At 40.6% G+C, this 26,140-nt stretch overlaps 1 protein-coding gene across 3 annotated transcripts; it reads left to right on the top strand.

Annotated features, from left to right (window-relative positions):
• The first annotated feature begins 314 nt into the window (after positions 1-314).
• ptp4a2b (protein tyrosine phosphatase 4A2b) lies at positions 315-26,100 on the top strand. 3 transcript variants are annotated; one of them, XM_078267297.1, is made up of 8 exons: positions 318-423; positions 17,623-17,745; positions 20,862-21,154; positions 21,488-21,596; positions 21,715-21,807; positions 21,904-22,034; positions 23,704-23,778; positions 24,839-26,100. In XM_078267297.1, the coding sequence occupies exons 3-8, from the start codon at positions 21,150-21,152 to the stop codon at positions 24,948-24,950; spliced, it is 525 nt and encodes a 174-aa protein (XP_078123423.1). In that variant the 5' UTR covers positions 318-423; positions 17,623-17,745; positions 20,862-21,149; the 3' UTR covers positions 24,951-26,100. The 3 variants fall into 3 exon arrangements, with proteins under 3 accessions (XP_078123422.1, XP_078123423.1, XP_078123424.1); XM_078267298.1 differs by lacking the exon at positions 17,623-17,745 and adding an exon at positions 2,422-2,510 and having other exon boundaries at positions 325-423; XM_078267296.1 differs by lacking the exon at positions 17,623-17,745 and having other exon boundaries at positions 315-423.
• The last annotated feature ends 40 nt before the right edge of the window (positions 26,101-26,140 follow it).

The raw sequence follows: 26,140 nt of genomic DNA on the forward strand, positions 1-26,140 counted from the left end.
CAAACACTTTGTTTAAACAACCACAAACACAGCTCTGATGAAGACAATGCAGTCAAAACGTCTGTTTATTCATTTGTTTGTTTTAATCGAAATGCATTGCTTGTGCTCACTAGTCTGCACCTCGCTGTGTGCGCGTTCTCAAAATTGCAAAGCACACGTACATTCGTGTGTCAAAGCAATAGACTGATTTACAAGTTGTTTCCCCAGTGTTGACTTGCCATTAACTTGGGCTGACTCGTCAGTCATTTTTCCGAAAGTCCCTGAAGGTGTCGACAAACGGAGGAGGCTCCTCCCCAACAACAGTTCCCGACCTCCGACGAGAATTCAAGCTGCCACATTGAAGAGGAACAAAAAGGCAACCTGGCACACTCCCTCCACTTTCTCCGGGGTAGTCACGGGATTTCAATGTTCAGCCTGCTCTTTGTAAGTACCATATAACATAACTAAGTTTAGCTGACCCAATTGAAATTGTCTCTGATATGATCGTACACGATCGCAACAACACAGATCCACAAGAGCCTGATTAAAAGTTGGGCTACATATTGTTAACGTTAGATGATTAGCACAACACAAGTAAGTTGCATGAGGATACGAACCAGTATGTAGCCAGCTCGCAGAGCAAAGCTTAAGCGGCTAGAATATTGGCTACTTAACAAAATTGTGTTGACATGTATTAATATCAACCCTCATTGTTTTGCTAATCGGCGTTATCCACCCTCAAGTGAGTTAACGTTCCCATTAGCTAATATGGGGAGTCTTGAGTCTATCTCTGGACTGCCAAACGTTGCTGGGAAAAGCAAAGTGACGGAGCTGAGCTAGGCTGCTAGCTAATGTAGCTACGTTAGCTTGCTGCTAAGGCTATTTCTAGAATAATAATAACAACCTTTGACGTTGCTACTGCCACTGTCAGTGTGGGGCAGTGTGTTTTATTTGTTTTTGAAGTACTGCATATTAGGTGTTGTATAAGACCATGTTATTGTCCAAACTGTACGAATTGTCGTTTTCAATTTCATGAAATAAGGGCTAACCTAAATGTTACGCTTAACGTTAGCTGTACAATGAGCTCTTTGCGTTTCAGTAAACGTAGCTTTTCACTTGGACATGTAGCCTAACGTCAACGAAGCGTTGGTTAAGTGCTGTCTTTGCGTTCACGAAAGCAGCATCATTGGTTTCCAGTATTTTCAGGTTCTTTAGGTGTTTAGCGGTGGACTCGACAGACGTCAGTATTTGTGAGAAGCTTGGCTAGAGGTATAGATGGCGACTGAGCTAACTGCCTTCCGCCCTTTGTGACAAATCGTGACCCAAAGCATGGTTGAACCATTTATATAAAGCCACATGCTAAGCTAACTTTTTAATAACAAAACGAAATCGTCGACAACCCAATGTTTCCTTCCTGTTAATGTCGTGTCTTGGGTTCCCTACTGTATTGTGTCTTGTCAAACTGCTGTCTTTATTGTCAACTAGCCGGTTTGACTCTTCAGCCTTTCATGCAAAATATAGCTAGCACTGGGGTTATGGGTGTCTATAATTTAGCCTTGTCTGGGTTCTTAAAACAGAAAGCGCCCAACCATTTAGCCATGTTGGATGAAGTGAAATGCGGAAATGCACTTGGGGAGGAAGTTGACTGAGCAGCTGTGACACTAAAGGCCGCACATTCCCATGCCTCTCAGTTTTCATTTTATGACCTTCCTATGGTTTCAGTCTCTTCTCAGTAATAATAATTCTAGTGGGTGGCTAATACAAGTGAAACTCTTTGGACACTGCTACCAACATGGGTGGATGAGTCAATGAGTAACTGGTGTAACAGGTAAGCTAATTACATTCCTGCTTATGAGTCACTACAAGGTGACCTAAATTCCCTGCAGAGAGTATAGAAGATGAGTTATCAAAACAAACTAAGGGCATGGTAATGTATAGCCTAGTAGAATTAACAATATATCCCTGTTATAACTCTATTTGTATGCAAATCACATAATTGTACAATGTTGGATAATGCTAGCAACAATGACAGACTTGAGCACTGTGCGTGTTAATACTCTATTCACATTTTATTGTGAAATTGGGTCACTCATACTGGTGACCTGTTTCATGTCATAGTTAATTGACACATGATGCGCAGCCCAATCTAGAAATAGCATATCTCCTTGGTCCACTGAGCACAGCCTGTAGTTAAAGGCAGGCATATACAGTGGAAATCCCTTATTCATGAGATACCACACTTCAAGTCAAACTACCATTACCTTATTTTTGTGCACGTTTGTAAACTATAAAAATGCAAGGCTATTCCTAGCCTTAATTTTGCTGCAGCATTGTCAGATTTGGAGGAAACATTTCTTCATTTTGCATTGTCCTGTTCTCCTTACAAATCTTTTGGTGTACGTTAAGATTGAAGTGTGTCTGCATGACATTTTACACCAACAGAAAGATGGTTCCTCTGTCTACAGGCAGCATAAAAAAGGCAATGTGACAAGTGGGGAAGTTCTCAGCCTTGGTTACCGTAACCGAGAAAGGTGAGCCCAGTGTACAGTTACATGACACCAACTTACCAAGGAGGTTACTGGGGGAGAAGAACACCTATGCTGTAGCCTGCTGGCATTCAGCCCATCTAGCCACATGGTGGCTGTGAGTGTTGAAAATTAGGGTTGAAGAGGTCATTTCCACAGTGACTAGTACGGATTTAAAGTTTAGTTATGTCCCTGGGTGTCTGGCTGTGGTCAGGATGGAACACAAGCTTTGGTTTTACTTGCTAAGATCCCTGGCTCTAGAGCAATTATATAATAATAATAAAATGTTTATTAATTAATATTTATTTTTTTAAATAATTTTCATGGACTCAAAGTCGCTTATATGTTGTAATCAGCCCAGGATTAGATGCCTGCACTTGTTTCTTCTCATTTCCAGTCGTTTAGTGAAAATCCATATATAATTATGCATTAGTAGCCATGGGCACCGTGTGTGTTTTCTTGTGCTGTGTGTTGGTTAATGAATCCTGCCCTGGTCGGCACAGCGTTCGTTTACTGTTGTTGCCACAGCGCTGGGATAAAGCGAAGGCACCGTATCTGTAGTACTGGCAGTGACAGATTGACACCTCTTCTAGATGCTCCTGCAAGGCTTCCTACTGAAACTATAGCAACAGGTAGGGATAGGATCTTCCTTTGTTTTTCTGTTTACAGCTACCTTGTCTAGCTACAGCTGCCAGAGCTATTAGCTGAGGGGAAACAGACTGTCCTTTGCCAAAACATGCTATAGTGAGTGTTATTGTTAATAGCGCTGTTGTTTGTAAGCATATGTAGCTGCGCACCTTTACTGATCCAGAAAGTGTTCTATTTTTGAAGCAACTATTGTGTAGAAAATGCTGGGATATTGCACATAAACAAGCTTGCTGTTTGTTTCCTATTCCCTGGGCACTATTTTGCTTCTCACTGGAACTTGGCTTTTTCTTCATTTCCTTAAGCAGCTTATTAAACGCATGAAATGTGGGACTGCCTCTAACAAAATTACGTCAAACTAATTCATTGTGGCCATAATCTGAAAAAGACGGGTTTTCTTCTTGGAGCTGATTTTTAGATCAAAGGGTATATTTGATGCATGTAGTAAGGAAGTTGGATTTTATCGTTAAAAAGTTCCTAGATCAGAGTCTATGGCTGCCCATATACTCTGAACCTGCTCTATACTCTAACCCTATGCTGCTCCCCCTACTGCGTCTTCAGCTTTGCTCTGTGAATGTTTAAAGAGAGCACCATTGCTCTTCTCTGATCTCTTCACAAGGGACACCAGAATTCCCAACAGGAGCACTTGTTGCTACTGCTGAGATAATCGTTGATATGGCAACAGGCATCCCCTGATGCTGCTGTCAGAAGGCCAACTTGGTTTCCAAATGTCAGAAGAATTGTTGTCACAGTGGGACTCTACACCTCTTGGCAAAAATGTGAGCGGACGTTCTCCTGTCTGGGTCTGTCTGTCGCTGAGTGTCGGCCTCCTGAAACGTATTTCTATTTTAGATTAGAAAATGACTGCTTTCTTACTAATTACTAAGATTTCAGTCATAGCAGTTGTGTCCTACATTGACTCTGGTATATATTTCTGACATCCAAATATTTAGATGAACCACAATCCAGACGTACACAAAAACCTTTTGTTTCTATAAAACTAGTTTAGCTCAACAGGAAGCGGATTCCAGTTATTTGTGAGAATGGAAGGAACTGTGAGCTGAGATATAGAAGGAACACCTTGTATTCTGATTGACTTATCAGCACTTTAGCTGTACAGATTTTTGCTCCACAGTTTTAGTACTATCTATCTGTTCCTTGATGTGTTGGCTAACCGGTAGAGGCATGGCTAACTGCTGTGATGAAGGCGTATGTCTGATGCGTGTTTTCTGGTTCTGCGGAGGCTCCACACAGAGCTTTCGCAGTGGCCTGAAGTTTATACTTGTGCGTTGGTGTGTGCGTCGATCTCTTTTCAGAAAATAGCAGCGTCAGCATTTATGTGCGCGTGGGCACTGGAGTGTGTGGTAGAGCGAGGGAGAGAGTGACAGCGATTAGCTTCGGAGCGAGTGCGCTCAAGCTGGGAGTTGTCGTCCTGGAACCGATTTTTGAGAATTGTGACATGAGTTTATGACTTATCAAAGGAGCTCAGAGATGGCTGGATATAGTCCCTCAACCCATATGCAGCGGTATTGAAAAACAATCAATAATCGTGACACACATTAATATAGACAAATATGTTAGTAGCACAGTTAAAACACATTGGTAAAAGCACAGGTGGTTATTTCAAGCAGTTGTATGCTGGTGAAAAGTGATACTTTACAGATGTATCTTTCATCCCATCTGCTGACTTAACTTAAACTTCATTGCGACATCATAGCCACAGTTGTTCTGAACAGATGAGTTTCCACAGTCATTTAGTGATCCATTGAAACATTAGGAAAATGTTCAAACGACTGAGGCTCAAACAGGTTAATGTTTCATTCATCATTTGGACTCTAACTAGGGATGTCCCAATGACGTTTATTTATTTTTAAATGTAACTTAATGTAATCCTGAATGTAAACAAATTGTTTCATACTAGATCAATTCTATAGGCATAGCATGAAATAGATGGCTTTCCCCATATCACAGTGCAAACGTTTTTCCTCTTCCTCCTCTGTCTTTTTAAGCCTTATTGTCAGTAATGTCTATCATGCAGGTGTTTTGATTTTGTAAAAAGTGTGGCCACAGCGAGGACAGAACAGGCCTTTGTTTGGATAGGTTTTCCTCTTTTCATTCCCATTTCTAAGGTACTGAGCCCTGGTCTCTTTCAGTCCTTTCCAGAGACAGATCAGTCCTTGCCCCCTCCCCCCCCCCCCCCTAAGCGCTATCGGAGGCCTTTGATCGTCACACTGTTTATCTGTGCTCACTCAGAGGCTGCAAAGCTGTGTGATAAGTGGGCTTTGCCATGTGCGAGTACGGAGTGTTTGTCTGTTCACGGAAATAGGCGGGTTACATATTCTTTTACCTCATCTCTCCAGCCCCGTTTACACGGACACAAGAAGACAGAACAACTAGTACTCTGCGGGAAGATTTGCTCCTGTCCTCTGGGAGCAGAGAGAGAAGTAACCTGTTGTGCTGAATAGGGGACAGAGTGAGGATGTCCATTTACCAAAATGTCAACAACATTTAGATGAGCAAAAAAAAAAAAAACTGCAATCAAATTCTTTTTATTTAATCATTCTAATCTTGTTACACTTTTTTTTTTAATTTGTTTTTCTAAATTTGTTCAGAAACATGGACCACAAATGGTCTAAGGACCCAATAAATATATGCTTGGCACAGCATCACAAGCATTAAAAGCCAATAACACAGCAAATAATATATACACTGTACACACCCATTTACAACAACATGGCATACTGAATTCAGTAAGTGATAAGTGGATCTAATCAAGAAGAAGTGCACATCATTGCAGTGTTTCACAGCCTCTATCTTGCAGATGTTCTGATAAACCACAGAACAGGACTTTGCATAATATGCAGATGGCATGGTTTAAAAAAAAGAAATGTTTCAAGATTATTTTTTTTGGGCTTTTCCGCCTTTAGTTTTTGACAGGATAGCTAGGTGAGAAAGGGGGGGAAGAAGACATGCAGGAAATTGTCACAGGTCAGATTCGAACCTTGGACCTCTGCGTCGAGGCATAAACCGCTCAGTATATGTGCGCCCGCTCTAGCACTGAGCCAACCCGGCTACAGATGGCATGTTTTAAGACCTAACAAACAGGTTGCACAAATGTCACCAAAATAATACCAACAGTGCTGGAGCTCAACGTAAACCATGTGATATATGCTTTATTGTCTGTCCATGTGTTAGGCAGTACAACACCTAAAAAAACTTTGTTAAATAGATGCAGGTTCATCATTTTTAACCAGCAATTGTTTCTCTGAATGAAATTAAAGCCGTTACTTCCAAATGCAATCCGCTGTAACATATTACAATTACATTCTGTAAATTGGCCAAAGGAAGTCTTGACTTATGTCTAGTTCCTGTGCTCTCTGCAGAGCGGTGTCTGTACCGATATTTGCTTGACCAAATGGTTTCCAAATGGTTCAGACAGACCAGAAGAGTCGTGAGTCATTCTTAGGGAAGCGACCTAGCATATGAACTACCAGTAAACCTAAAAGCATTTTGTTTTGCCTGTAGCGAAATACTTACTTAAAATTTAAATTGGCGCACTAATAAACGTGGAAAATACACCATCAATTTTGCCCTTCATCGCAGTAAAGCATTTCATTCCTGTCAGTGGGCACACTTAGAGCTGGGCAATATATTGATATTATATCGATATCGTGATATGAGACTAGATATCGTCTTAGATTTTGGATATCCAGGGGCAGTTCTACATAGAATTACACCCAAGGCGAGCCCCCCCAACAACATAAGTGAAAGAGAAAATTAAATTTCTCAATTGCACAAATCCTTCATTTGAGCATTTGAAAAACACACTTAAGAGAATCCAGTTATTTAACTATTGCAATTACAACAGGAAACAAACTTTTTAAGGTGAAAAATCTCCACAATGAACACAATTCTGTACAAAATATGACAGTGTGTATATATATATATATATATATATATATATATATATATATATATATATATATATATATATATATATATATATATATATATATATATATATATATATATATATATATAAAAGCTACAATTGTCGTTAAGAAAGTTTGCATGATGTGCAACGTTTATATAGGCTACTAATGTAATCATACAGTAAAGGATGCCTACGTCTTTTATTGTTGTAGTGTTTTGTCCACCACTCAGTTTTTGGCTCAGTTTTATCAAGGGCCAAAGTGTTTTAAGGGGAGTTGTGCTTACCGCAGGTTCTACCCTCACTCCCTCATCTCCGTCTCTCTCCTCCTGAGTCTCCTCCTCACTGTGCATGCCACTGACACTGTCGCCGACACCACCACCACTATCATCAGCCACGGGAGCTGATGAAGGTCCTGCTACTGCCGAAAACATGTCTTTTCGCTTTTTTCTTTTATTTGAGCCGCTTGGGTAACTTTGTTTGATTTTCGCGTTTAGACCATTGCCATAAAAGAAAGGTTTAGACTCGTCTTGCTCCGTCTCTGTGTACTTCCGAGTTCTCCTGTCACCGTGTGTTTATCTTTTGCGCCGGGCCCCGCACCGTTATAGACCAGTCCATTTCATTGTGAAAGTAGGGGGTGCAAGCAGAGCGCCTGCAGCTGCAAGAGGGGCGCCGGTTTGCCAATTCCCCACACAGTGAAATGGTAGATAACAGAAAACCGCTTTGCGGCGCAGATTATTATTATTTTTAGTAGTAAGTTCTCGTGCTGCCCACCATGTGACATGAAAAAATGCTGCCCCGGGCGACTGTCCGGTTCGCCCGTGACAAAATCCGCCACTGTGGATATCGTTATATTGTAATATGGCATAAGTGTTGTCTTTTCCTGGTTTTAAAGGCGGCATTACAGTAAAGTTTGATTCTTTGATTCTTTATTTATAAAGGACAACACACATTAATCAACATTTCTGTAAATGTGCCAGTGTTAGCCAGCCGGCTAATTTTCAACTGTAGTCCTTTGGCCAGATGATTGTAGACCAGAGCAGCAGGAAGCAACAAGATATTAGTACAGGTTAAACTATACAGACAGAAGTCAACGAGACATTAGTACAGATCGATAATGAGTTATGTCATTTTCTGAACTTACCAGACTGTAACTGTAATTGTTCTATTATTTGCCTTTACCCACTTAGTCATTATATCCACATTACTGATGATTATTTATCAAAAATCTCATTGTGTAAATATTTTGTGAACGCACCATATTGTAATCAACATTACAATATCGTTGTGGTATTGATATCGAGGTATTTGGTCAAAGATATCGCAATATTTGATTTTCTCCATATCGCCCAGCCCTAGGCACTCCAGTGCTAATACATTAGTCAGTACAGTTACCTTTTGATGTTTCTCTCTTTTATTGCATGCCCTCTTTACAGACTTCCACTTTTGTTTTGAGCAGATGAAAAGCTTGTGAGCAAGGGTAGGTGAGACATTGTGGTGAATCTAAAAACCCTTCAAGAGGTCTGTCGTGGCTGGAGGAATCTTACTTGTAGGCAGCCTTGAGGATTTTTAATGCGTCTTTTTGGGTTGGAGAGTTCCATTCATGGAGGGTCATTCTATACCCTCAACCTACAGTCATGTGAACAAATTAGGACACCCATGCTAAAGTTGACTAAAAAGAGGAATAAAAAAATCATCTTTAGGAAATTGATCTTAATGCCTTAATTAAAAAAATGAGGAAAAATCCAATCTTTAAGGACACCAATTTTCTTTGTGAATGAATAATGTATTGTAAATAAATAAATGTTTTTCCTTAAAATACAGGGGGCATAAGTCAGTACACCCCTATGTTAAATTCCCATAGAGGCAGGCAGATTTTTATTTTTAAAGGCCAGTTATTTCATGGATCCAGGATACTGTGCATCCTGATAAAGTTCCCTTGGCCTTTGGAATTAAAATAGCCCCACATCATCACATACCCTTCACCATACCTAGAGATTGGCATGGTTTTATTTCAGTTAGCCTAATAGCTGGTTTGATTTGCATTGAGAGATGATTTTATGGAAAGTACCCCATGCCAATCTCTAGGTATGGTGAAGGGTATGTGATGATGTGGGGCTATTTTAATTCCAAAGGCCAAGGGAACTTTATCAGGATCATAGTATCCTGGATCCATGAAATAACTGGCCTTTAAAAATAAACATCTGCCTGCCTCTATGGGAATTTAACATAGGGGTGTACTTACTTATGCCCCCTGTATTTTAAGGAAGAATATTTATTTATTTACAATACATTATTCATTCACAAAGAAAATTGGTGTCCTTAAAGATTGGATTGGATTTTTTTTAATTAAGGCATTAAGATCAATTTCCTAAAGATGATTTTTTTTATTCCTCTTTTTAGTCAACTTTAGCATGGGTGTCCTAATTTTTTCACATGACTGTATTTCTAGGCTTAGGCCTAATCAGTCTACCCACATACAGGCTATAATGGGAGAGTGGCTTTTTTTTTGCAAAGGGATGTTCTTAATTAAGGTTTTTATATATATTTTAGTGTTCAAGTGTAATCTTGGTTTTCATTTAGTCAACAATACAAGATCTTTGTGGTGTTCTTTGTCATACTCTGACACCAAACCGTTTTGTTTACAGGTTTTTGTTTCCTAAGCACACGGTTGAACATTTGTGGCTCTATTACCACATTTGAATTTTGGACTGAGAGTACTATGCCGTGATACACCAAGGAGACGTCTTGTAGTGTGGTTTTCTTTTTGAGGCCATGTTCAAATACTACTGTCCAAAGTAGGTGTGTGGTAATCACTCTGTGAAAAACACAGGCTTATTATATTTTAAAACTGAGACGACCACAAGCAGGAGTCAGACTGTCTGTGCATGGTTCTGCCTTGACACAGGTAAACACAGACATGACCACTTGTTACTCATGTCCCAATTATAATGCTCTGATTAGGTGACTGGTTCCAAAGGGCAGGTAGCCTATTATTTTTGCTCATTCACTGATTATCACTGATTTTTTATTTTTTTGCTGTGTTGTATTTCATCCATCTATAGATGTTAGGGATGGAACGGTTAAGTAAAAAATCAAAACCGTTCGGTCCGCTAGTCACAGTTCGGGGAATGTATTCATTGTTCGGTTCATTTTAGCCTCAGATTTCAGTCAGAATCCAGTGTTTCCCATAGATTCAAAAGCAATTTGTGGCGGGGGGGTGTAAGAGTAAAAAAGGACATAACATTATTTATTATACGTTTATTTGATTCACAGCTGCTATATAGTGTTTTGACCTCGACAACCCAACTGCATTTTACTGCAAACTTGCGACTAGTTAACTTTCTAAAGCAGGCACGATCGCTTGTTTGCTAAGAGTCGGGTCGGTGATTGTGAATGTGTGATTGTGTAAAGGTGTTCACAAGATAGATACCAACCTTTAGTGAACTTGTGAATTTCGCCAGCCATCTTCTCTCCTTTTATGGAGACAGACGCTGTGTGCACGGTGGGCTCGATGGTGTTTTAAACCTCCAATGTCGCCTTACAGGCAGCTAACCCTCACCTTAACACTAACATAACTTCTTTGACATAACCATTGCCGCGCAATTGGAATTTATCAATTGACCCACTAACATATAGAAAAAGCCTGCCTGCTCCATTAGGCATTTAAGGTAGGATTGACCCAATATTTATGAAGAGACGGGACATTTTCTACATGACATGGTAAATTTGACCAATTTATTTTTATTAGGTCTCATTAATGAAGCTTTGTCAACAGTGGCCTTTCCAAGACACATGCACGTGATGTAACTTAAACAATATAAAAATTATATATATATATATATATATATATATATTTTTTTTTTCTATATCGTTTCTATCGGGATGTCAAAAAACCAGCGGCATACGTTTTGCTCCTTGCATGTTATGTTCATTTTGCACTAAAGTTCTTAATAAAATAAGAAAATACTCCGCACCTTCATTTGTCAAAGATTTAATCCACACAGGAATATACAAAATAGGGCTATTTATTTATTGAATTACCAGAAAAGGTGCTATATTGTTATCTCAATATCGAATACCTATATCGAGATAGAAGATTTTAGCCATATTGCCCAGTCCTAATGTATGGTCTCAAAGTATTCTGGAGTCGGATGTTTGGTCATGGTGCTGATAGAGCTGGCAACACTTCTCACGCAGCTATATTCAACCTTTGCCACACCCATCCTATCCCTACCCTCATGGCATGTGAAGTAAAGGTGCTGTTCTCAGAAAGGTTTTAAAAGGACATGCACCAGTTCTTCCATGCTCCATGACCACATTCTCAGAAATCCACGGGCGGGGAGGTTATCAGAATTCAGTCAACAAAGCATGAGGCCATACATAATCTACTGAGTTGGAAGTCTCACTTTCAGCCCGAGGCTCCTGTTTGCACAACCAAAGGGTTTGCACCTAATGGGGAGGTACAGCAACAGTTAATGATCCCTGTTGGAGTTTTGCATATAAGTCAATGTCATCTTGTCCTGGCATGCCTGGAGATTGTAGTCTTTCTTGTTACACAAGATAAACTAGTGAGGCTCAGAAAAAGGATTAGAAGCGTAACTAGTGTAGCTTATTGTAGTTGCATGTGTGTGTTTGCTTTCTTGCTAGCACATCTGTTTGTCTTTGTGTGTTTTCTAGCATGACTGATGACGAGGGGGGGAGTTCCACGCACTACTTTGTTTGTGCGTACTGTTTGCTGAATGGTGTGGTGACCTGTCACCATACCCAATATTGACAGGCCCCTTCAGTCTTGGACTGTGTTCCGAAAGTCTGTGGCATTCTTTTTGCTTTTATGGAGCATGAAGTTAATTTCTTAAGTGGTGATCAACTAAGGGCTTTGACAAATGAGCATTTTTAGACTTCTCAAACCCAAATACTTGAGTTTAAGTGTGTGTGTGTGTGTGTGTGTGTGTGTGTGTGCTCTAGGCTAATTTTAAGACGTTTGTGCTGGTATCAAACTGAAAGTAAATGAATGGCAGTGATCATACTGAGAGAGTTTTTTTTCTAATTGTTGATGCTGTACTGTAGGACAGATGATTGTAGTATGAAACTTTCAACCAATCATGTTAATTAGTTTTCAGTGTGTGCAGCGGTTGTCCTGAGACTGCTTGTCTGGCCCAAACCCAAGTTTGACACCCAACTTTCACACAAAGTGTGAAACAAGCCCTAAAAGCAGGCATACTGTATCTGTCAGTAGAGCCGTTTGTGTAAAGTTGGTCCCAGCACTCATTTGAAATGAACGGAAAGTGGTTTCTTAATCTCTTGTTGGTGTGAGCACACTGTTAGGTTGAGAACAGCTCCAATATGAGGTGAGAGCCGCCCACCCAGCCTAACAGCATTGACGTCACTGCAAGGAACCAGCTGGACCTTTTTGGAAGGTGTGATCCTCTGTTTTCTTTCAGCCGTACATAGTCACTGCCAAGCTCTTGACTTGCTTGTCTGGCTTTACTTTTTTGTTGTTAGGGCTGTGCAATTAATCGAAATTTAATCGTGATTATGATTTCGGTTTCCAATGATCACACAAACAGAATAATCGAGAAAAACAATTATCTCGTGTTAAGCGTATCTTGTGTTCTGAATGAAAAAATAAAGTTTAAATCGGAAAAGTTTTAAGGCAAATTTCATTTTTTTTTTTTTTTTTTTTTTTTAAACTGTTGATTTATTTAACTTTTTCCACTGCTTTTTTTAAGTTCAATAATTACAACATCTTTCCAGAAGTCAACGAGTGATCGTGTTAAATTATGGTGATTTTAATATTGAATAATCGGGATTATATTTTTTTCCATAATCGAGCAGCCCTATTTGTTGTTGTTGCTTTCTTCCTCACTTAATTTTAAATTTAATTTGGCTTTTCCATTGCTATGTCATCTTGGTTAATGTTCTTCACATCTTACCGGCTTTCTTCATGTTACTATTCCTTTGTCCCTGTCCTCCTTGACATTTCCAAGCATATCTGTTATCTTTTATTTGGCTTTCACAGAGGCAACAGGAATGAAGACATGCCCCTGTTACTTTTGGCCCCCTTTCTATTCCCACTGATTGACGGTTTCTGTGAGTTTGATTGCGATTGTCGAATGGTTTCTCTCCTCTTCTCCTCAGGGCTAGCTATATTGGACAGTTAAAAGGAGAATGCAATATTTCTGTCACCTTGTTTTCATGCGTCTGTGTATTTGTGTTAACACTAAAGAGTGTAGCAAGCAGGTGGATATGTAGGGCAAGAGTGTCAGTGCCTTATCTTTCTTGTGCCGTCCGTGCTGCTCTCACCCCAAGGAGAGCAGGCCTTTTTCCCTTCTCCCCTCACTGTCCATCCTGCCATGGATGACAGGCCCTCCCCCTGCTTTTTTACTCCACTCCCACCCCACACAGCAAAGTAGCCCTCCAGCTGCTTCAAAGCAGTACAGTGTGGTCATATCCAGTCTGGCTCCAGACAAAATACCAGCGAGACTCAGGCACAACCTCAGACCACCAGACAGGGTTGCGTGTAATACTAACATCTTTCACAAGGGGGGAAGAAGATGGACTCAGACATTCCACATTTTGTGTAAAAGTCTGTTTGTCACCGTGCCCTTCCGGTCCGTATATTTCGTGTCCAGACATTTTGGGTTTATTTGTTGTGTGTGTTTTTCTTTCTAATTTTAGAACAACCCCCTCGCCCTTGTGGCAAATGTATTGCCCCAGCCAGCTTGTGACTATTTACACTTTGTACATGGTGTACGTAGTATATGTGTGGTGTGCGAATGATGAGGATTGGCCACCTGACAGCTATCGGGTGTCAGCAAGAGCTGCCCACGACCTTGGCTCTACAATTCCCAGGCACTAAAATCCTTTACAAGGCTTTCAATTAGGACTCCCACTGTAACAGTTGTCTCCCTGCACTTTAGCTGCGATAACAGTGCCTGTGGAAGGTGTAATCTATTGCTGATATTATGAGCTTTGTCAATGGAAAATATTAAGGCAAGGCAGCTTTATTTGTATAGTACATTTCAGCAACAGGGCAATTCAAAGTGCTTTACATGAAAACGGATTAAAAAATTTAAAACCGATAAAATACGAGAATAAAAGTTACAGTGCAGCATAAGAAATTAAACATTGAAGAGCAGTTAAAACAGTTAAATATATAAAAGCAGATAAAGTAGGAATTTCTTTTTATATGCTTATATAGATTGTCATACAGTGTCAACAATGCAACTTCAGTATAAGAACAGTTATTTAAAGAAAGGCAACATCAAAAAGAAAGGTCTTCAGCCTTGATTTAAAAGAACAGAGTTGTGGCAGACCTGCAGTTTTCTGGGAGTTTGTTCCAGATATGTGGAGCATAAAAACTAAACGCTGCTTCCCCCTGTTTAGTTCTGACTCTGGGGACAGAAAGCAGACCTGTCCCAGACAACCTGAGAGGTCTGGGTGGTTCGTAGTGTAGTAGCAGATCAGAAATGTATTTTGGCCCTAAACCGTTTAGTGATTTATAAACCAGCAAAAGTATTTTTGAAATCAATTCTTTGAGGCACTGGAAGCCAGTGTAGAGACTTCAGAACTGGAGTGATGTGATCCACTTTCTTGGTCTTAGTGAGGACTCGAGCAGCAGCGTTCTGAATCAGCTGCAGCTGTCTGATTGATTTTTTTTAGGGAGACCTGTAAAGACACCCGTTACAGTAGTCAAGTCTACTGAAAATAAAAGCATGGACAAGTTTTTCCAAATCCTGCTGAGACATAAGTCCTTTAACCCTTGATATATTTTTAAGGTGGTAATAGGCTGACTTTGTAATTGTCTTAATGTGGCTGTTAAAAATTCAGGTCTGAGTCCATGACTACATGGCTACATAGACTACATAGTCTATGACTACACCAAGATTTCTGGCTTTGTCTGTTGTTTTTAACATTATTGTTTGAAGCTGAGTGCTGACTTTTAATCGTTCCTCTTTTGCTCCAAAAACAACCACCTCAGTTTTTTCTTCATTTAATTTAAGAAAGTTCTGGCACATCCAGTCGTTAATTTGTTCAATGCACTTAGTCAGTTGTTGTGTTGGACTATAGTCCCCTGGCGATAAGGTTATATAAATTTGTGTGTCATCCGCATAACTATGGTAACTTATTTTATTTGTTTCCATAATTTGAGCCAGTGGAAGCATGTAGATGTTAAACAGGAGAGGCCCCATAACGGAGCCATGGGGGAACTCCGTACGTCATATTTGTATGCTCAGATGTATAATTCCCTATAGACACAAAGTAGTCCCTATTCTTTAAATAAGACTCTAACCTCTTTAGTACTGAGCCAGAAATGCCAGCCCAGTTTTCCAATCGGTCTAGTAATATGTCATGGTCGACCCGTATTAAAATTAAGTCATATAATTTGCTATTCATATAATGCTGCTATTCAGTTTGCTATTAAACCTGACATGGCTTTATACTTTGCCAGACAGACTGATGAATCATCCTAAAAGATGAGTTAGCAGTTGCAGGATACCCATGCCCCAATTCTCATTCTTTTGCGACTTTATCACCTGTTTAGGTTTGCGTGGCATTTTCTGTTCTGAGATACCGTGGTCCTTATCAGCTAGTACTGCTATTCACTGCTTTCTCACACTTCCCATCATACTCTCTCTCACACTTCTTCTGTTCTCCTCCTTAGTCACTGGAGGAGATTTCTGGGTGCATAGAAGTAGGGGGTGCAGGGGCTGCTGCTGACAGCACCAAACTTAATTTTTTTTTAATAAATCAATCAAAATAATTGATGACAAAACGCTCATCATGATGACAGAACATCCTCATTAGACGGGCTATTTCGGCAAACAGCGGAACACACCGGTGGCAACAACTTGGCAATTGCGCGGTATGCATTAAAAAGTCCTCTGAAAGCACTGCATGTTCCATAGGCCTATATGTCACAGGGTGTTTGTAGGTTGAAATAATTAATGAATGAGCCTTTTATTTACATCTTTTTACAGCAGAACCATCTCTAAGACACATTGCAAACACACAATGTCGACAAAGTGACAGAACTGTCATATAAGGCAAATAGCAGCTTCACTGTAATTTACAGTTTAAAACACTCCTAGTTTTAAAAATAAAACATGTCATAGAACTCCCTGCAGTATTATGTGAGTGCATTAATGTTTCTAGTAAAACGATACATTAACATTGTGACATGTCTTGATAAAACTTGCATTGAATCAATCAAATAAACAAATAATGGGCTAAATAAGGTCTAATGATTCTTAATTAGCCTACAAAAGTTCTGATCGGAAAAGGCGTGGTTTTAAATATGAAGTTATTTACAGACTGTGTGGACACACAAGCAGCCTAACTCTCCTTTACAATAATTTACCACATTTACAATCAAACTATAAAAAAATGCAATAATTAAGATCAGTGTATATGATGGATGTGACATCAGAATGTGCCAGAGGCCACCAAATTTGGCCTTTTACAGTCAAATATGTCTCCAGAGGGGCATGCCCCCGGACCCCCAACCCCATAGGCACACATTTACAGCACCCCCTAGCAGAAAATGGTTCCAACGTCACTGTTGGTGAGATGCTGCTTTGTGCAGCTACTAAGATGATCAATACAATGACTGTAGCTCTTAAATGACCATTGAAAATGACAGTTTGGGTAACCTTTTTATGTATTTTTTTTTTTTTAAAGCAAAAATGCCAAACGTTTTTTGGTTCCAGCTTCTCAAATGTGAATATTTGCTGGATTTCTGAGTTATAGTAAACTATCTCCCAGTTATGGACTGTTGGTAAAAATGGTAACTTTGTAGCATTTTCACTATTTTTAGACATTTATGACCAGCTGATTAATCAATAAAATAATTGGCAGATTAATCTTTAATGAAAATTGTTAATTCAAAACAAGTAATGGCATATCACCCATTCATCTTGAGGCTGCACAGTTTCAGTGCTTTTTTTTTTAATGCACTACTTCTTGTTTCCTGTGTGGTTAAACATGTTTTGGCTTCACTTACTGATTGGGTGTCCGTGTATGTGTGTTTGTTTTGTTCTTCCTGCATCTGTGCGGTGTGGAACTGCAGAAGCAGTTTGCAAATTTCAGATATGATTTGCATGTGTTCCCAGCAGCGCAGGCCTAATGTTATCACAGTTTACCCACTTCTCTATTGACAAGCTCACCAAAGACTAATGGCATTTTTTCTTTACATGGTACCTGCTCGACTCGCTTCGACTCTACTCGCCTTTTTTTTGGTTTTCCATTATGAAAAAAAAGTCCCTGGTACCTGCCAACAGGTACTTCTTTTAGTATTCCCTCCATCGAGTTTCCAAGCGAGCTGAGGCGATACCAAAAGGTGACGTGAAAACCTGCAGACTACTGATTGGTCGGAGAGAATGGTTACTAATCACTGCGTCATCATTGCTAGCGACAGCGGTGTGTTTTTTTTGTTTTGCTGCCTTTAGCTTCTTTTGAAACTAAATTGTCTTCTGGCTGCATGCCGAGAATCAAAAAGTGTGTGTGTGTGTGTGTGTGTGTGTGTGTGTGTGTCGTTAGGTCACGGCAGTTTCCTGCGGCGTCGCTATGACGACCAGCCGCGGTCGTCTCATGCATGAGGCGGTACAAAATCTGCAATGGAAAAAGGAGGACGGGGCCGAGTAGAGCTGGTACTAGCAGTGGGTAAGCGCCATAAGGCCTAGGGTTTAGTGTAGTAGATTTTTTAATTACAGTACCTTAATCTGTAATATACAGTTTATGAAGAGTTGACCAGTAAGCTAGATATGCATATTGGCATGTGTATTGTTTCCACTGTCTCTATCAGATCAGTGCGGGAGAAGTACGTTGGTCTTAAATCATGTTAAACACGGTGAGGGAATGGCAACCAACACAGATAGCCTAGATCATTCACACTGCATGCAGCCCAAATGTTCTTCAGTTCATATACCAGTGTGAACTTTGAAATGGTCTTTTGGTCTGCCTTTTCGCTTTTGGTAACCCTATTATTGGCAGCATTTAAAATGCTGTATGCAGTCACTTAGTGAGCATCTGGGCATCCATCCACAAACCAGCTGGTTTTCATCTTTTAGCATAGGCTGTCATTTTGGTGTCCTTGGTGCGTCTGCTGGCTCTTTTGTTCTTCAGTGTTTCCTCCATGTTTCAGTCTCTCTTTACCATCTGCTTTGCTTTCCACAGTCAGGTTTCACAGGTGAAAAGCCCCTAGGCTTGCCCCGGTAGTCGGCGTTTCCGGTGTTACAGAGGTCGGGGATACACTGGATACATTACTAGAAAAATAAACCCCATTTTGAGTTTATTTCCGGGTACCAGTGCCCACTAAAATACTAAACGTGTTATCAAAGTCGGACGACGGACGCCACAATTATAAACTGAAAATGTCTGCTCCACGCAGCAGCACAGAGTAACGGGAGTCACGTAGTAATGAGAGTTTGCCGACAAGACGATGGCGGAGCATATGGTGTGGTAGCGAAAAGCAAAAGCGCCTATTTGGCAGCGTTTAATAGGGAAAAAGGAAAATCCTGCACTCTGCTATGGCTATAGCATCACCATTTATCGATGAAAACTAATGTTTCAGTCCCTCTATAAATGCTATAGCAAGAGCAGAATGCAGGATTTTCCTTTTTTCCAAGTTTGTGATATTTACCAATGCACCTACACAGAAGAACTGTTTGGTGTGCAAATTGTTTCTTCGAATAGCAATATTTAGGGACACCCGAGTAGCTCACCTGGTGGAGCGTGTGCCCCAGGTGCATAGTCTCAGTCCTTGACGCAGCGGCGCCGGGTTCGATTCCGACCTGGGGCCCTTTGCTGCATGTCATTCCCCCTCTCTCTCCCCTTTCAAGTCTTTAGCTATCCTGTCAAATAAAGGCCTAAAATGCCCCCCCCCCCCAAAAAAAAAATAAAAAGAAAAGCAATATTTAATAGGAAAACTGATAACGGTAATGAGGCAATCTGTAAACTTTAAACTCCTCGCAGGCACAGCGCGCTGCATCTGTGCCTGGCTCGACCGGACAGGCGGGAGATCAAAGTAAGAGCTCTGTGAGCGCCATCGACGAATATCTTTTTCTCGTAAAAAATGTCTGATGTAATCAGTAACACCGGTGTTGTCACAAGTTTATTAACCGGTTGGAAAATTTCCTCTGCCCCTTTTCCTTTCTGGAGGATTAGGAGCCAACAAGTCTGGTTAGCCTTTTTTTAAGCTTCAGTGATCTGCATGCAGTACTGCCACATTGTGTTCAGCATTGCTCAGAGGCGGTAATTAAAGGCGTCACGGAGGATCTCTGCCATCACGCAAGAAAAAAAACAAAAAAAAACCCTCAAGGCTGTTTTGAGTGCCCTCGTGGCTGTTTCCAAGTATAAAAGACTGAAGGGAGGAAATAAACTTATGGAGGAGAGTGGGTTGAAACATCCTCTTGACAGTTGGCAGTCAACTGAGAGGATAAGTGACACTGGGGTAGGGGGTGGGAGCAAGACGAAAAAAAGAAGAGAGTTGGTGTGGTTTTTGAAGAGTGGCTCTGGGTTGCAAAATGGATGACTCTAACTGGCTCTTTTAAAAACACTAGAATACTAGAAACCACTGAGTTGGGGTTAAGAGAGACGATGGTCCTTACAGTTGAGTTTAATATTCTGAGTAAATTGTGACTGAGTGAAATAGGAATGGAGAGAGTCAGGAAAAAGTCAGTCTCAAGGAGGTGAAAAGAGGGAGCGTGGGACTGAAATGCTGGGGCTGTTTGAAGCTTTGCCCACCTACCCTGCAATCCTCACCTTGGGACTACTGCCTGTGACACGGTGCTGAAGTCCAAGCCCTTTCTCTCAGTTTCCCGCCCACCACTTGTGTGTACGTACGCAGTCAGCGTAGTGATAGCCAGCACTCGTCATCCACTTTTCCCTACTCTCCTTTCCACCACCCCCCCTCCCCCTTTCCCTTCCTACCTCTCTCCCTCCTATGTTGCTCTGAGACGGTTCCAGCCAGTTTGTGGCAGCTGGGTTTAGACTGTCAAGGACTTGGCACAGTTTGACTGAGTGCTGCCTGGCTAGTTGCAAACCAGACATTACCTGTTCTGTAAGACACCCGTGTGTGTGTGTGTGAGTCATACTGAGCATATTATTAGATTCCATTTTGGTGGCAGGTGGGGATTTGACAGGGTTATGTAATCCAAAGGTGTAGTCAGTTCACATCACTGAACGTAACGCATGCTGGAAGGTAGAAACGTTCATGATGGTACCATTTTTATGACTTTCTGGACTTGAAATGACATGCAGAAAGCTAAATTCCAGAGGTCTAATGAAACCTTTTAAGTTTTAGATGCAACTGTCTTCTCCCATTCTGACCACAACTTTAAGCATCATACAGATACAGTGTTAGTAATAAAGAAGAAATATAAAAGGTTGAGATTGTGGAAATCAAGATTATGTTGTAAAAGGTCTGGGTAGAGCTGAACTGTTTGAGGAAAATATATCATTGGGATTTTTCTAAGCATAATCACAAGAGAGGCGTCATCAAATAGGACGACAGACTCAAAAGACTAAAAAATTAATAAAATAAAAATAAAAACATTCGGTACAGCCCTACTATACGCTTAAGCTAACAATGGGCTTTAAAGTTTGACAGGAAGTGCAGACCACTCTCTTCACCAGCTGTCATTAACTCAAACTACCGAACAACCTGCATTTATATGCAAAAAGGCTTCTTCTTTTATAAAGAGCAAAAAGACAGCTTATTCACCGTAGGTGTGTGTGATGTCATGTAACCTCACTCTCGTCTTTCTCCTCTTTGGCAGGCTTTCTGTGTCGACTTGAGCCGTACCTATATGGCGTGTGTGAGCGGAGAATTTTGCCAGGCACAGCACCTCACCTCCGCGGAGAAGTGAATCGGCCGCCCCCCAAGGGACTACGCTACCCAGAAACCCCCCTGACTGCCAGCACACTAGGAACTGCTGACTCATCCAAAGGCCCCCTGGGATACTGCGTAGTCCTTGGCCCGACTGCCCTGCCCTGTCCCAACCAATACGACAAATCTTTGCCCTCCACTTTCTTCTTGAACAGCCAATCACAAACAGCTCTCCTGAATGGGGTAAACTGATTGGATGACTCCTGGATAGTCTCTCCATCTTTTTTCTTTTCTTTTTTTTTTTTTTTTCTATTCTTTTAAATTTTTTGGGTTTTGTATGAATTCATTTTTTACATCCCGGCGTACTGTGGACTAGTTTATCCTTTTTGTTACCCTTTTCTGTGTACATCATCTCGTATTTGAATACCTGTTGTCCTCCTGACCCATCCTCCATCACATGTTTTTATTTATTCTACCCTGTACTGAATACATAAATCTCCTAGTAGTCTTTGCTGACTTCTGAGCCAAAAGTCGATTTTGTTTAGTAAGAGTATTGTATTGTAATTGTTTTTTAAGCCGTCTCGCCAACATGAACCGCCCCGCTGCAGTCGAGATTGCCTACGAGTGCATGAGGTTCGTCATCACCCACAACCCCACCAATGCCACACTCAACAAGTTCACCGAGGTATGCCCACATCTGGATATGTTGGTATCCGTGCGCGTTCGTTTGCAAATCCTCTAAAATTCTCTCTCTCTCTCTCTCTCTCTCTCTCTCTCTCTCTCTCTCTCTCTGTGTCTGCCAGGAGCTGAAAAAGTGTGACGTGAACACACTGGTGAGAGTTTGTGATGCCACTTACGATAAGACTCCGGTAGAGAAAGAGGGGATTCAGGTCCTGGTAAGATTGGACACGCACACATTTTTTTGGCAGCCTTTTTTTTGTTGTACGTCTGTCCTTTTCAAACTACACACTCTCTTCTTTTGTCTTCTCTAGGACTGGCCCTTCGATGATGGTGCCCCTCCTCCCACCCAGATTGTGGACGACTGGCTCAAGCTGCTCAACACCAAGTTTCGAGAGGAACCTGGCTGCTGCATCGCTGTGCACTGTGTGGCAGGGCTTGGCCGGTAAGTGGCCAGCTACATTGTTTTGTCTAGAGATGTGACAATAACTTGAGAGGCAGCACATGGATACAACAACTCCTAGTGGCAGATATGCCAGGTGTAAGGGAAAGCTGGTGTGTGGACGTTTCATCCCAAACTCTTCCATCCATTTATTTCCTGCTTATTATCCGGTCCTGCGGGTCGCACCAGCACTAGCCATTACCGGCCAGTGTAGACGTTAAAACGAGAATGGCTGAAAATGTGTAGCAAGCAAAACACCAATCACTATTTACTATGTAGCTATATTTGACTAATGTTAACTTTGAGGTCTGAAACACCATTTGAAAGGCAGAAACTCAAATTATAAGCTTCTCAGCAGTAGCTAGAAGGTGTTCCCTGGTGTAATGCCATCCCTTTGACCTAATGTGTTTCCTCTTCCTCTTAGTGTTGTGTGATGCTGCTGTTTGGGTACATTTCATCTCCCCTGCATTAAAGGGACTTTGGGCTACCTGCAAGAGTCAGCACACATGCAGGGCCACAAAATGAATGAATTAGTTAATGTTACAAGTGTCTAAATAAGTCTGTTTTTCTCCTAATCTTCCTATCATTCAGCCTTTCTATCAACCATCCTCTGGTCATTAAAACAGTATCTTGACAGTTTCTCTTCCTGCTCATGTTAGTGCTCTGTAAATAGACATTCAGCTGGTTATCTATCATTAATGACTACAGTCCAGTCTTACACAAAAAAAAGGCAAATTACATTTGCATGTGATCTGCCTGTTGGTCATGAGGTTGCGCAGGCGATGTGCAGATATTCTATTCACAGACCAATGTGACCGTGAATTGCAGACAAGTTATGCCGAACAACAACACAAGTGTGAAAACAAAGAAGGCAGAAGTACATGATGTGGGCGGACTAGTGTGAAAATGTCTTTCCTGACCATAAACGCACAATAAGTCAATCAGTTCTCAATGGCTTCCAGCATTTTGCATGTCTGTGGCATTCCAGAGGTTGTATAATTACCAGTATTGGTCAGGATGGCATTTTCTGAATTCATCTCTTCTTCTTCCTTGACCTGTGTTTACTGCAGTCATCTGGGTTTTCCCATAGCCCTTACGGTCTCATCTTCTTTACACCAGCCAACATTCTCTTAAGGCCCTTAGTGTGGGAGGCTGCAGCAATGTGCCTTGTTGTTTTGTCCTTTCTTTCATTCTCAGCCCTCGTTTCACACTATCACACTGTATTTACTTTTAATCTCTCCTTTCTCATACTATCCCTCGTGATTTTTTTGTGAGAGAAAAACCACTGAAGGAAATGCTTTGTCAGCACTGAGGTTTGATCTGCCAAGTGGTCTAGAAAGTTTTTTTTATATATATATATTTTTTTTCTCATCTGGTGAGAAACGGGAAGCTTGTGTGTGTGTGTGTGTGTGTGTGTGTGTGTGTGTGTGTGTGTGTGTGTGTGTGTGTGTCAGGGTGTGAGCACCATGCCCCAGCAGGGCAACAGTGAACTTGTGCACCCCTGTTGATTTCCCAGGCCTGTTTCCCAGGTTTAAACCCCCTCCCTACTCCTCCACCATATTACTATGGAACCATGTGAACCTTGGCATTTAATCTTCTGTTCTTTTTCCCTCCTTCTTTGATTCTCTCACTGTCTCCTTGAACTGGTCCATTGGATTTCTATACCTCTCAGAGCTCCAGTCTTGGTGGCCTTAGCCCTCATTGAAAGTGGGATGAAGTATGAGGATGCTGTGCAGTTCATAAGGCAGTAAGTACCCTCCCTACTTCTGTACTTTTAAGGTTTTAATAAAGTTTTAGTCTTAAATCTGTAAATTGTGCAATTTGTGGGAATAGAAACAGGGTGCATGTGGAATCAACAGCCCCTTAAGGTTATTAGCCCAACTAATTTAAGATTTAAACTGTAATTGAAGGTTGTCAATGAGGTAAATTAGGTATGCATTGGTTTAGTTAACATCGACAGCCTATGGATTTTGGCATTTGTCTATCGTCTGCAAAATACTAGGAACTGGTGATTCTAGAGTCTGGTACTACAACTAAAATCAAAGGTGTATGGTATTAAGGAATAGTTTAACCTCCTGACTGGCTGAGACCCCAGGAAGTTACTACTCCCAGCCAAGAAATATGACACTAAACCCTGGTAAAATTGCAAATTTGATGTATTTACCTTGGTATTTGTACATATTAAACAAATAATATATTTATATTATGTTTGATGAGCTTTAGATGTGCTGGCAGGTGGATTTCTTTTGACTTTGGAGAGAGCCAGGCTAGCTGTTTCTGCCCGTTTCCAGTCTTTGTTTTAAGCTAAGATAACAGGCTGCCTACTGTAGCCTTATGTTTAATAGATGGATATAAGAGTGGTATTAATCTTCTCCTCTAACTCTCTGCCAGAAACTGAATAGAGTGAAAGAGTATTTGCCAAAAACTTAAAAACAATTTCTTTGATCAGAATTAGAAACAGAGTTATTGCCAAGTAGGATTTCACATACAAGGAATAAGCCTTACTGTTTGGTGAATAACAATAAACAGTAGAAAAAATACAAGATAAAAGGAAGCACTACAAACAGTCAAGAATCATAAATACAATAAAAATATGAAAAAAATGTTATAAGAAATATGTTCAATGTATGTTTTTTTGTTTTGTTTTTTTAATGAAAAGCTGAACAGTTTGGTGCAGGAATGTGCAAAAGGTCACAGTATAGTGTATATCACTAAAGTAATGACCTTAGTGTTGCTATGGTGTGCTGTTTTGTGTATATCCTTATTTTGATCTTCTGCCCTCCTTTTTTTCTCTCTGCTCTTCATAGGAAGAGACGTGGAGCCTTCAACTCCAAACAGCTTCTCTACCTCGAGAAATACAGACCCAAAATGCGTCTGAGGTTCAAGGATACCAACAGCCACAACTGCTGTGTGCAGTAGGCTGCCTGTCAGTGCATCTTTCTTATGCGCATCTAGTGGGGAATCTTCCAACAAGGGGAGATTTAAAGAAAAAATGAAGAGAGTGCTATCAGTAATTATTGTAATGAATTGTTAACACTGAGTCTTGGTTAATTGATCAGAGAGCTAGCGAGTGATCGAATGAATGAATCCAGATCTGGGGATCCACCAGCCGAACCAATGAATGGAAGGTCAAAGCACACAGATAGGCCCGCTTCCCGGTTATACTGTTCAACCACGGGCCAGAATTTTTTTCAACTCGAGTCCATCCGGTTTCTTTTCTTTTTGTTTTTTTGTTTCAGTCGTAATCATGGGATAACATTTTCCATTTTTTGTGAATTTTTATTTTTACACAAACAAAGGTGATGAAAAGATGACATGTTAAATGATATTCAGATTTTTATTTCCGCTAATTATTGATAATATAATTAAGCCAGAATATTGTACCTTTTTTAAAAACATTTTGAAACTTTGAAACATATTGTGACTGTCCATTTTGGTATTGGGGTGTTTTTTTGTTTTTTTTTTTGCACAAAAACTCAAAAGGTTCACCTGAAAAATGCAGTAATGTTTTCCTTTTACCCTTCACTTGCTTAAAGTCACTTTCAGTTTAGGGGTTCACTCAGTTTGAATATGTCTGCAATATTTATTCACAAGATATGATATGTGTGGCAGTTATGAGTTTGGCAAGGGCAAGGACACTTTGTTATCCAATAGTTTTTTTGTTTTTTTTTATCCTTTGAGAGCCATGTCTTTTCTTTTTCTTTTTTTTATCTTGTTGGAGTGCAATAATCAGTCCACCTCAGATAAGCCCCCCAAACCTAGCTGAGCATCCTACATTCGCACACACATACACTTCAGACCATCTTCCAGGCAGTTTAACAGGAACATACGAAACAACTCCTAGAACAGGTACTTCTCCTGCTTTCATTCATTCTCCTTAATGGGGCTACAATAGGATTTCCCTAAATATGCATATTTAACACACATGGAGCCTAAGATTCAATCTGAAAGACAAGGTGGAGAAGAATGAAAATGGTCAGTTTTTTATCATTGTACCCATTTTGAAAACATCCCCAATTCGTATTGGTTCTTAAAAGATAAATGAATTGAAATAAAAAGCATACATGTGTCTTTTTTTTCTGCCTTTGACAGTTTGAATGTTGGTTGTT

This window comes from Sander vitreus, chromosome 14, assembly GCF_031162955.1.
Source record: "Sander vitreus isolate 19-12246 chromosome 14, sanVit1, whole genome shotgun sequence".
Taxonomy (NCBI): Eukaryota; Metazoa; Chordata; class Actinopteri; order Perciformes; family Percidae; genus Sander; species Sander vitreus.

What these genes read in the sequence shown, in the direction of transcription:
- ptp4a2b (XM_078267296.1), top strand. An exon ending in CACTCAACAAGTTCACCGAG is followed by an intron (nt 21,597 to 21,714) that starts GTATGCCCACAT and finishes TGTGTCTGCCAG; the next exon opens with GAGCTGAAAAAGTGTGACGT. An exon ending in TGTGTGGCAGGGCTTGGCCG is followed by an intron (nt 22,035 to 23,703) that starts GTAAGTGGCCAG and finishes TATACCTCTCAG; the next exon opens with AGCTCCAGTCTTGGTGGCCT.